This window comes from Notolepis coatsorum, assembly GCF_963971535.1.
Source record: "Notolepis coatsorum genome assembly, chromosome: 11".
In the NCBI taxonomy this organism is placed as follows: Eukaryota; Metazoa; Chordata; class Actinopteri; order Aulopiformes; family Paralepididae; genus Notolepis; species Notolepis coatsorum.
This window is the reverse complement of record NC_140175.1, coordinates 94,050,789-94,063,781: the sequence shown is the minus strand read 5'-3', so window position 1 is coordinate 94,063,781 and position 12,993 is coordinate 94,050,789. Positions and strand designations below refer to the sequence as shown.

General features: G+C 39.6%; 1 protein-coding gene across 1 annotated transcript; it reads left to right on the top strand.

Annotated features, from left to right (window-relative positions):
- The first annotated feature begins 836 nt into the window (after window positions 1–836).
- On the top strand, window positions 837–12,440 carry haus1 (HAUS augmin-like complex, subunit 1). Its single transcript, XM_084325169.1, has 9 exons — window positions 837–990; window positions 1,076–1,250; window positions 5,808–5,943; window positions 6,423–6,557; window positions 7,092–7,215; window positions 8,877–8,942; window positions 10,669–10,740; window positions 11,666–11,713; window positions 12,305–12,440. Exons 1-9 carry the CDS (start codon window positions 970–972, stop codon window positions 12,353–12,355), a joined length of 828 nt encoding a protein of 275 aa, XP_084181295.1. The 5' UTR covers window positions 837–969; the 3' UTR covers window positions 12,356–12,440.
- Window positions 12,441–12,993: the final 553 nt, after the last annotated feature.

Below are 12,993 nucleotides of genomic sequence, written 5' to 3'. Positions count from 1 at the left end.
CGGAGACACTCTGACGTCACGAGACCGCCGCCATCTTGGTATCGGGGAAACAAACGGATTTCTACTGATCAAATGTATGTGCGTTGAGCTCCGTTTTTATTACATTTTTTTTTATCACATTCTTGTTAATTTCATAACCTTTTCATATCATTTGTTTTGAAAATATTGAGGCCAACATGGCATTTCACAATTTCGAAAGCCTTTCTGATGATTCTAAAAGTGCATGTTTCCCCCAAGCTATAGACATGATGTAAACAAGACAAACGGCTTTCTCTGGTCTGCAATGCATATCTATTGTACCCATTCTGCAATCTGTTAAATAAAGTTTTCATTCATTCATTCATTCATTCATTCATTCGTTCATTCATTCATTCATTCACTTAGTCAGAAAGTTAAAAAGACAGGAAGTTGACTTCGAGAATAAAGCATAATAAAGAGTTCTTTATTGAAGAATACATTCATTATATAATAATTTGAACAGATTATAGTGTAATATAGGCTGGGCAATTTATAGCTATTTAAGATTACATGTTAGAAATAAAACAATTTGTATGAAATCCCTGAAATGTTACTGGCAGCAAGTTCATTCAATATATAAATCAATTCACCACCATTACAAATATGGGTGACGTTTTACTTATATAAAATTCTGTATAATTTGTATAAGGAATAAGAATCTTCTGGAACCTTGTCTCTACTGTATTGTATATATATTATTAACCTGTGGAGGGTATCATTGCGCCGTAGTTGCTGCAAAACCAAAGAAGAAGAAGTAAGGAAACTATAAAGGAGTCCGGAAGTTGTTAGAAGCAACTGTGGGGCGCGAAATCTGAGTTGTTTAGAAAACGCACCTAACGTTATATGTTTTTACTTTCCCCTTTATTATCGACTTCCAAATTGCATAACAAGCTGTATACCTACCGGTAGTAGTTAGGCATTTTCTAGCTTGTATGCAATATATACACAACCATGTGTGAAAAGATAAAGAAGGTAATGCAACGTTTCAAAGTTCAGCTCCAGTCGTCGTCTCGGCTCGCCTTGATTGATCCCTGTGTTGTTGTGCTAAACTTCTCAGGTGAACACATGGCTCAGCGCGGCGTTTGGGGATCAGGCTGTTCCACCATATGAAGTGAACACAAGGACGGTGGACATACTCTACCAGCTTGCAGAGATTAGTGACACGCGATGCAATGAAACCTCTCATCTTTTAGAGGACTTCAAACAGAAAGCCTCAGAGTACCAGGCTGATGGTAAGTTAACAACTTAACATTAATGATGTTATCCAGCAGGATTAAAAAGTAAAAACCAAACAAGACTTCATTACAAAGTTAGGCACGATTGATTGATTGAAAACTGTATTAACAGTAGAATACAGTACAGCTCAATACACACAATTGTTAAGGGGATGCAGACCAGAGAAAGACTTTTGTCTTGTTTACATCAGGGTCCCCCATTTTCAATTCATCATAACATATATGACATACACGACATACAGATAGGCAGTACTGCTACATCTATACATTTATGACATACCAGAACATGGCATAGAATGATTACACCGGTCAGAGTTGGGTAGAGTAAGTTAACGACAAATTGGTTCCTCCCAGGGACTTGGTTAAATACATTACTCTTCACCAACAAACCTCTTATAATATTCTTTATTTTCCTGCATATTATCCTTCTATATACCTACTCAATCACCTCCATATAACCCATATAACTCTATGATGGCATGTACACAATAATGCTGTGTGTATATATATATATATATATATATATATATATATATATATATATATATATAGGCCCTATATCCACATCAGTCTGTACATACCTGTCATATAATCCATTTTACATATCTGTAGATAGTATAGATACTACTATATCTGTATAGTACACATATCCCTTAACTACTCTTACTAGTTATGCTGCTAGTGGCCAGTATGACCAGGGTGTCCGCGGGACCTTAAAAAGTCTTAAAGTCTTAAATTCAACTATCAACTATTAAGGCCTTAATTTGTCTTAAAATGTCTTAAATCCGACTTCCGGAGGTCTTAAAAACATGCCATGTCATCTTATGTTTCATTGTGAAATCTGGGGGGAAACTATTAACGGGAGATAAATCAGGCTTTTTTTTTTTCTTTCACGCAAACGGTACGCAGTGGGGCGGAACCTTAATGTGGTCCTTAACTCTTTAAATGCCATGCCTGGTTTTCCATTTTACCGCTTGAATGCCACCATCCGCGCCAATGTTAACGTTAATATCGCCTAATCTATGTTTTAAATTATGGCTATGTGTCTAATCTGCCCATCGCATTATCAAAGACTATTTTCCAGACAGTGCTGTGAAGGCAGATTGTTTTTTTATCGCGTCGTTGCCGTTTCAGAGCAGTTAGAAAAGCCCCCGTTTTGATATAAAAAACAGCCCATTCTGGAGCATTCTATGAAAATCGTCTTTTAGTGGAATATTCCACAACGTTGATATTCGTCTGCCTTTTTATGAATCGTTTTCAAATAAACGCTAGATGATCAATATTATACGTGCACGCACGCACATTACGGCCGCGCGAGGATAATCGCCTCGTTGATTTCCTCTCGGAGTTTTACAATGAAAACGAAAGAAGACATTTCACAAAACAGCTTATAACTTCATCAAACTTACTCCGATTATCCTACCACTGATAACACAGAGTCCTTACCTGACATCAGATGGTATCCAACTGGTATATTCCAATTCCTGATCACCATTCGAAAAAATCGATAAGTGTATGGATCCAACGCGACACAGTAGATCTCTATGATCCGGGGGGATCTGAGGCTCCAGAATGAACTGTGGTAACCCCGGCTGGATCAGTGAACTGGAAAATGTGGAGTACCGGATTTTTTTCCCCATTCATTTTCATTGAGTCCATTCCAAAATCACTTATGTCATCTGGGAGACGACAGGGGGCGCTTTTTTCCACAGTGATCGTCGGCGCCCCTCGGCTATACTCGGGTAGGCTCGGGTGATGCAATAATTTTTCAGATCGCAAAAAAAAAATAATAATAATAATTCCGAGAAATCTCGTGAGTGGCTAGCAACCACCTATAAAAAAACACGAGAAATCTCGTGAGTGGCACTGAAAGAGTTAATGTGTGTCGCCGTCGGGAGCTATTTCAGAACACCGGAGCATAGGTAACACGTTATTCAAGCCGTAGCGATAACGCTGACGTTTAGTTTAATTGATTTGTATTTATTTGCACTCGTTAATTTAACATGGGAAAGTGCAAATTTAATGAGAACTGGCTCGAAAACCCTCTGTTTGCACCGTGGTTGGTCCCAGTGAAAGACATGTACGAGGCCCGCTGCAAACTCTGCAAAAAGGATTTTAAACTGGGAACGATGGGAATAAAAGCAGTCGAGTCACACATGCACAGCGCTAAGCATGTTACCTCTACAAAAACCCGCCTGCAGACAAGCTGAGGTACTGTGGGTTCTAAATACGGTCGCAAAGCATCAGTCCTACAATGGAAATGAGGGACTAGGAGAGGTGTTTCAAGCGATGTTCCCTGACTCTGAAGTCGCTAAAACATTCACGTGTGGAAAAGATAAAACGTCCTACATAGCCAGGTTTGGATTGGCTTCTTGCATCCAAAAAATCTCTCCACGGATGTAAACAAGGGCAAGGACACGTTTGTGTTGATGAGAGTGAGAGCTTCACCCCACCCTATGTTATTTTTTACCACCCACCTACCCCCTCCTAATGTACATCTCCTCCCCATCATATGTATATGTATATATATATATATATATATATATATATATGTTAGGATCTATGGGTAACAGTACTGTATATTTGCATATCATATATGTCACAAATGTAACAGTAATATATACATGTATGTCCCTATGCCATAAATGTCATGATGTCATATATGTTGTGTATGTCATAAATGTCACTATGAATTGAAAATGAGGGACCCTGATGTAAACAAGACAAACGTCTTTCTCTGGTCTGCATCCCCTTATTATTGTGTGTATTGAGCTGTACTGTATTGTACCCATTCTGAAATCTGTTAAATAAAGTATTCATTCAACCAAACCACAAAAACAAAACAACTGGATGAATGAAAACTTTATTTAACAGATTGCAGAATGTGTACAATACAGTACAGCTCAATACACACAATAATAAGGGGATGCAGACCAGAGAAAGACGTTTGTCTTGTTTACATCAGGGTCCCCCATTTTCAATTCATATTGACATACACAACATAGAATAGATAGAATAGAAATACTTTTATTATCCCGTGGGAAATTTGACACTGCAAATCGCTCAACATTTAAACATTTAGACAGGACAGGTCACGAATTAGAATAATAACACAAATCAATCAAGTTGCCTAGGATAAGAGTAGAGTAAAATAGAATAAAAATGAAATAAAATATACAGAAATAAATACAGTAAAAACATACATGACATCATGACATTTATGGCATAGGGACATACATGACATACAGGTTATACTGTAGTACTGTTACATTTGTGACATATACGATATGCAAATAATATACAGTACTGTTACCCAGAGATCCTAACATATATATATATGATGGGGATGAGACTGTACATTAGGGGGGGGGGTTGGACATTTACGGTGGCCAGTTTCGAATTGCAGTCTCCCGTAGGTGCTCTTTAAGAGCGGTTTTGAATGTGGGCAGGGGTAAAGTTGGTTTTAGGAGTGAGGTTAAGCAGTAGTCTGACCAGTTTGTTTTGTGATGTTTGTAATCTTGTTTTTAGTGCCTTTGAGGTGCTTTGGTACCATGAGGTGCAGGCATAGTCGTAGTACCCTTGAATGAGTACTGAGAGTACCCATGATTTTTGCCATTTTGTTATCGTGAAATTGGTATTAAATTTAATTCTGAGTGGCATTAAAAAGTCTTAAAAAGCCTTAAATCTGACTGGGCTAAACCTGCAGATACCCTGATGACATACTACTACCATAGTGTCTTTATACCTGTATCACTGTACATATTAATACAACAACTCTGTACATACATTTGATTAACACTATTACCGGTACTCAGTATTAGTACTCATTTATATATTTTAATCACCTACATTGTGTATTACTATTGCACTTTATTGTTACATTTGCACTCTGGTTGGATGCCAAACTTATATTCAATGTGTGGTACTTGTGCTGTAGTATAATGAGAATAAATCTGAATCTAATCTAAATCTCCTGTGATAATAATATGGATCACCTATTTGTAACATGTGAAGGGGTGAGGTCAAACAACTGCTCCCTGTTTTTGTCTACTCAAATACAAAGGTACGCACTACCATGAGAAGACACTGCATCTCAATATGTGGAGTGAAACTGGAACAGTCTGAATGTGGTGCTAAAGCAATGTCCAAATATGAGATAATTCAAACTGATTCATAAGGAAATTATGTTCACAAGGTACAGGGATGAGGAAGGGACTTTATATTCACGGATGTTTACATTTTTCTTTTATTTCTTTCATGTTTTACAAAATTTACATAGTTTTTATTTTTTTTGCATATATATATATATATATATTTGTTTTGAAATGTATTAGTACACTCATTTGAGTAGTGGAAAAGGTGTAGGATTAAATAAGTGTATACTTCTTCCTACTCTTTTTCGAACTTCGAATGTAAATTGAGTTATGTTTTGCTTTTGTTTAGTTATTTATTTTGTTTGTATTTATTTACATGATTCATTCATTTAAAGATTTCGAATCAAAGGCTTGAAAACAAATTTACCACATAACAAACGCCTTGTAATTTCTGACCTAGGTATCCATCTTCAGGATGTTATGCTACAGGGGCTGGGTGTGTCTTGTGGAAGCTTGTCAAAGCCAGCATCTGACTGCTTGTCTACCTTGGAGGAAAGTGCCATGGTACTTGGAATCAAAGACACGTCACTGAGCAGGTGCATTACCATTGCTCTGCTTTAGTTAGTTTGTTTGTTAGTAGTTTACCTGGTGCCAACACACCAACGTTATGGGAAATGCGCTTAGTCTTCACCAAGACAAGAAGATTGATACCAATTTCCTCTCTGTGTTCAGTAGAAAGCTATCCGGCAGCATGCTAGCCCAGCTTAGCATAAATGAATGGAAGCGGATACGGACCACTGGCATAGCTTTAAACTCTGGGAAAGGTGTTTTTGGCCAACTGCTAGGCTAGCTGGTCCGTATCCACTTCCATTAATTTGTGCTAATCTAGACTAGCTTGCAGCCGGATAGATTTCTACTGAACGCACAGAGGAAATTGGTATCTATCTTCTGGTCTGACTGGGGAAGATGGTAAGCGCATTTCCCATAATGTTGGCGTGTTCCTTAAAACATCCTCATGAATGTCACTGAAAGCTGTGCCAATTAATGATGGTTTAATTGTAATTCTCTCCTGTAGCTTTTGTCTAGCAGTGAATAGCTTAACAAATGAACTGATGGAATCGGAAAAGGCAGACCGGAGACTTGGCAGGGAGCTGAATGCTGTCAGACAGAGACTTGGAGCCAGTCTTGTTCTACGAAAAAACGTACAAGAGTAAGTAAATTACCATAGAGAGGTGAAGACCCAACCACCTAACCACCATGGGACCCTATTATTCTTCACATATATATATCTATCCACATCTGTCTGTACATACCTGCATATAAGCCTTTTTACATGCAGTATCTGTAGATACTATATCTGTACATATCCCCTACCTACCGGTACTCTTACTAGTTACGCTGCTGGCCAGTATGACTTACTACCATAGTGTCTTTATACCTGTATCACTGTACATATTAATACTATAACTCTGTACATACATCTGATTGGCACAACTCAAATGGGATACAAAAAATTATAATAATCTCTCACCGTTGACGCTTGTTTTTCCCAAAAAGGGGGTCTCATGGTGGTTCCAATGGAGGGGGAGGGGCCTTCGTCTCCCTATTGGTGTACTGTCTTCTAGTAGACAATTGCATTTGGCCTACGTACATAATATATATTTTATAAACTTCCTGAAGGGTTTAAACCCAGATCATTCAATGCAACCTTTTGGAAATTGTAACTATTGTTAATTCATTGCAGGGACATCAATAAAACGGTCAAGGTCCAGGAAGTGGAGCGTGCCAGACGAGAAGAGAAGCTGTTGAATATGAATTTTCTCAAGGAAAAGTCTAAAGATCTGCATTACAGGATTAAGAAGGCGGAGGTTTGTTTTCCTTCAATACATAATATTGAACTGTGTCGTAAGGACATTCAAATAGCAATTCATTATATGTTTCTTATCTTTTTATCAATTATTGATCAATAGAACTCGGCACCCTGGCCGTCTGTTTGAGGTGGTTTTTTCATCCTGGTTTCAATTGACCACCTGCACATGGCTTTATTTAGAATGTTTGGTTCGTTTTTCAATTGGCAATGTGAAACGTAACTAAATCAATAAAAACTGCAAGAAAAGTTACAATTTCACTTTTGATTTGGACCTTTTCAAGTTAACTTAGGTGTGAAAGCGCCCTAAGATTTTATTTGGATCTTTATAAGCACTTTGTTAGCTCTTTGAGCAATTGTTTTTAAAGGTGCTATAGATAACTGCAGTGAGTTAAGTGCCTTGCTCAAGGGCACTTCAGCGGTTGGTATCGACTGACGGGAGAGAGTTTATTCATTCACCTCTGACCTTTAGGCCACTGCTGCCCTTCTGCTTCGCTAACCTTCAGCCACTAGATGTCAGACTAGAGCACCATCATGTCATTATCCAACAGGTGTATTCCACATGGGGAAATGGGAAGTAGGGAGGGGATGCATGCCTGGCCTGCAACATGTAAACGGACAACATTCATTTTGGACCCCCCCCCCCCCCCCCCAATTTTTTTTAAATTATAGATTCTAGATGATAGAAAAAATGGGTGGGGGGGCAATACTTTTATTCCGCACAATTTCTAAAAGCTCTGTGAATATTTATAAAAAATTATTACTCAATCTATAGCATATTTTTTTAAACTGCTGTTCAATTTTATATACCGACTTATTGGTCATTCTCCTATGCAGCGAGTTGGATGTTCCACTGTCGAACATCTCTACCAACAGGAAGTGAACTAACTGGTGCTACTGTTACTCGTATAATTTTACCCTTAACATATTAAATCAATTATACTATATTATACAAATTTATTTTATTTTGCAGTGTCTGTGCAGCCTTGTTTATTCACGTGTCCAGGGAAACTATGATTAACCCAGCCATAAAGCTATAGTTTCCTTACACAGAAAAGACATAGCACTATAATCTGTTTACTTTTCTAAACTACATCACTGCCCGATCATAAATGTTCAGACAAGCTTAATTGTTGGTTATTCGTGATACTCTACTATGCACCAAATTCAAAGTTATAGCTGCATTTTGTTTCAACCTAATTTAGTTGCAGATGTCCAGATTTGGTAAAAAAAAATCTGCTATCTAGGGTGTTTAAATGGTGAATTTATATAGCGCTTTACAATTTTGTTCCTCACATTCACCCATTCGCTCACCAACACCAACGGCAGAGGTGACCATGCAAGGTGCCAACCTGCTCATCAGGATTAAGGGGATTAGGTGTTAAGTGTCTTGCTCAAGGACACCTCGACATGCTGCCCGGGAGGACCTCAATTACCAGGCGACCGCTCTACCTTCTGAGCCACGGGGTAACCCCCCCCCTCTGGCAGAGGGAGATATTAGGCTTACTAGGGTTCAGGCAGGGCTACCCTGCTACATATTGTCAGGTTACCCAGTACTATATTTCAAGTATTTGATAGAAGGCCATCTATGGCTTAAATATTTACTACATTATGTTTAGAATAGTGCTATGCCATTACCACTGTGTTCTATCCCTTCTGCAGGAGGAGCTAGCATCTAGGAACATGGAGGAAAAACTCTCCCACCAGGCTATTATGGAGCTTTTTGGGGTAAGGTTGCGTGTCCACTGTCCAGATACATCTCTCCTCCATGCCGCCTGTGGTGCTTTTTTTCCCCTATTGCTAGGTTTTAGTGAGTCGTTTCTCATCTTCATTGGTGAGTGTTGCATATATGGATTTTATGGTGGTTTTTGTTCCGTATCTATTGTGATGTTTCTTCTTGACTTGTACATGGCAATTCCATGTGATCTTGGGCTATACATTTGATTTGATGCATTAGACACAAAGCACCATGGCAACAAGCATAGAACCGCTACTGTTCCTAATTTATGCAAATGACATGTCGTCAGCTTGTGACTGCAACTTGTTCCTGTTTGCGGACGACTCAGCCCTGCTGGTCTCTGACCAGAACAAGTTACAGGTTGAAAAAACCCTCAGCTCGGAACTAGGCAGAATCTGCATATGGCTCGCTGATAACAAACTATCATTACACATGGGCAAAACAGAGTCCATTCTCTTCGGTTCAAATAACAAACTCAGCAAGACCGACGGCTTCTCAGTTACAGTGGGTGACAATATTGTCACAAGGAAAGATGAAATTACCTACCTGGGTTCCATCCTAGAGGCTAATCTCTCCTGTGACAAAATGGCATCCAATGTAATCGATTCTTGTACCGGATCTCCTCTCTGGTAAACAAGAATACCCTGAAGACTCTGGCAGGAGCACTCATTCAGGGGTACTACGACTATGCTTGCACCTCATGGTACCAAAGCACCTCAAAGGCGCTAAAAACAAAATTACAAACATCTCAAAACAAACTGGTCAGACTACTGCTTGACCTTACTCCTAGAACCCACCTCACCCCTGCCCACTTTGACAACCTAGGATGGCTTAGAGTAGACGACAGAGTACAGCAACTTGCAATGGGCCTGGTCTACAAGATACACTACACGACCAAGGTACCCATGTACATGTCAAAATACTTCCCAAAGGTCAGTGAATACCACGATCACAACACCAGAGGGAGCTCCACAAATCATGTTAAACCCAGATTCGGCTCAAATAAGGGACTAAACACGTTTCGCAATTATGCCACATCAATGTGGAACTCCCTACCCAAAGCTGTAAAGGAATGTGGATCACTACCCACTTTCAAAACCTCTCAAGGGACACCTACGGGAGACTGCAATTCAAAACTGGCCCCTGTAAATATCCTAACCCAACCCCCTCCAATGTACAGTCATTTACCTAGTATGGTTTTGTCAATAGTCCAATGTACAATTTTGCTTGTTTGTACAGTGTCCCCCCCCCCCCCCCCTCAATTGTACAGTTTTGCTTGTTTATACAGTGTTTCCCCCCCCCCCCCCCCCCCCCCCCAACCACCTCCAATGTAAATTACCCAGTATGGTTGTCAATATCCCAATGTACCCCCCCCCCCACCCAACCTCCTCCAATGTACAGTTTCTACGTCAAATGTATATACTCCCTTTTCTTGACTCCTTCTGTATCACAAACAGTACTGTATTTGCAAATCTGGTATGTCATAAATGTATAGATGTAGCAGTACTGACTATCTGTATGTCAAGTATGTCATATATGTCCTGATGAATTGAAAATGGGGGACCCTGATGTAAACAAGACGAAAGTATTTCTCTGGTCTGCATCCCCTTAACAATTGTGTGTATTGAGCTGTACTGTATTGTACCCATTCTGCAATCTGTTAATAAAGTTTTCAATCAATCAATGCAAGTAACTTTTTTTTCTTTTTTTTTGCAGGAAGTCACCACATTAAAAGAAGAAACCATTCCACTGACAAAGAAATTGGAACCTTACAATGATTTGAGCCCAGTATGTGTGTTTTTTAATTTACAAGCAATGTGATACCTATTGTATTTATTCATGGTTTTGTTATACACTTTTTAAGGACAAGTTACAATATTTATTTGTCCCCTTTACCGGTTACCCTTCAAGAGGCCCCTTTGATATTTTACTTTGTCCTCCTTTTCCCTCTGATGTAGGGACTGAATGCTTATGCTCCAAGCGTACTGACAGACATGTTTTAGGGGGGGGGGGGGACATTAAAAATTTGATATATTGTATTTACAACTTGTATATTTGAATACAAATATATTGGCGGGGGGTAGGGATGAGTACCTTTCACATTTGAACCGATACCGGTACCGGTACCTGTGAATCGATACCGGTACCCAACGGTACCTTTTTTCGGTACTTTAGTCTCAAGAAATTTAATTTACCTACCTCAGTCGTAAAAAAAAAATCCAAACTTCAAATAACTACAATTTCGACAGTTTTCGGCTTGTCATTGCTCCGACTGCTTTGTTGTTGAATCAAGTCAAATCCTAGGTAAGCATATATTGTGCGTGTGAACGTTGACATGAAAAGAAAAAAAGTAAAAAAAAAAATTTAATACAAAATATTTTTTTTATTTTTTTTTCGGTTTCTCACTTGATTCGATACTCGGTAGTACCGACGTGTTTCGGTTCGGTACCTCAAAAGTACCGAATTCGGTACCCATCCCTAGCGGGGGGGCCCTTTTGTCCTCTTGCAGTTATTGTAAATAAGAATGTGTTCTTAATTGACCTGCCTGGCTACAGCTTATGGAACAGTTTGTATGACTTTGGGAGAAAGGGATTCGTTCCATATTCCCCTGCACTAGTGTCATTAGCAACTGGTCAGAATGAGTGTTGATGCATGGACTACTCCTCTGAAGTGTTATTTTGCTTTGCTAAGGTTTTAACTCTCTTCCCAATAGTGCCCATCTCTCGCACAAGTCAAGATAGAGGAGGCAAAGAGAGAACTGGTGAGTATAAAGTTGATGCAGAGGATAAGAGGGATGTTGTACTGTTAAAAGAAAAGAAAAAAAAATCCCACCCCGGGCGGCTAGGTGGCGCAGCGGACATTGCGCTCGTCACCAACGCAAGAGACACCGGGGTTCGACTCCGGCTGTCGGCGTTGTCTCCGGCTTTTGGCCAGCCGTCATACTAACTCAATTGGCAGAATTAGCGGGTGGAAGTTGATGGGTGGTAATCTGGACGTTGTGTACAGCGACTCCTACAGGTCGGTTGGCGGACGCCTGCACAGCAGAGACAGGAAATGGCGGGGGCAGCGTGAGCCTCCCACACGTTACACCTCACCAATGAGAGTCTGCGCTGGCAGGTGAAAAGATGTGACAGGCTGCCTCCTTGTGTATCGGAGGGGACACGTGATGCAAGGCTTCTATCCTCCCTACAACCGGCCAGTGGGGGGCATATGCGAGCAACGTTCAAGACAGGGGAGGGAAGAATTGGCACAGTGGAATTGGGATGGGAGAAAAATAGAAAAAAAGGAGAAAGTGGATTAAAAAAAATATATATTTTTCCACCCCTGTAACCTTTTTTTCCCCTCCCATCAGGCCGCAATTGATGCTCAACTTGAGAGTAAGCTGGATTTCATGAAGCTTTAAGGGAAGATCATCGAAGTGATTCATGTCTGGTTATTCCGTATTGTCGTGTAAATGTCTATGTTAATACACTTTAATAAAACGTTTCATTCAAACCGCACTTTGCCAAAACAATTTGTATTAAAGTGAATGTTTACTGAGCTCAACCTTAAGCCATTGAGGTGACCTGATATTTTTGATGGTGCAATGCATGACGTATCAATTTGATATCCACATAAATTATATTTTACATCATTTTACAGTGAGCATACTTTTGAACATGGTAAGTGTAGCTACAACACCAGACTACATGTTTTGGGTATAGTACCTACCTAGCCTTTATTATACATACCAGAGTTTATTATATGAAGGTGACATTGAAGGAGTGGAACAATTTTTGCCAACAGGACCCAGAAGATATTCCTTTATTGATCCCATTGGTGCAATTCGGGTGTCATGGCAGCAGGGGGGAGGGGAGGTACAGGTATGGGCTGGGTTATAGTAGGAACGACATAAATATAGGCAATAAAATGTTATCTGAATATGAGAAAATAAACAAAGGCGCAGATGAGGGTCTGTATGCCCTATTTGTTATATTATATTTGAATCTGATTATATACTATGAGTAAGAGTGAAAAGTAAACTGTAGTATTAGGAGGTCT

Coding starts and splice junctions, on each gene's coding strand:
- haus1 (XM_084325169.1), top strand. CDS start 970: ATGTGTGAAAAGATAAAGAAG. Junction 5,944..6,422: donor AAAGACACGTCACTGAGCAG/GTGCATTACCAT, acceptor TCTCTCCTGTAG/CTTTTGTCTAGCAGTGAATA. Junction 11,714..12,304: donor AGGAGGCAAAGAGAGAACTG/GTGAGTATAAAG, acceptor CCCTCCCATCAG/GCCGCAATTGATGCTCAACT.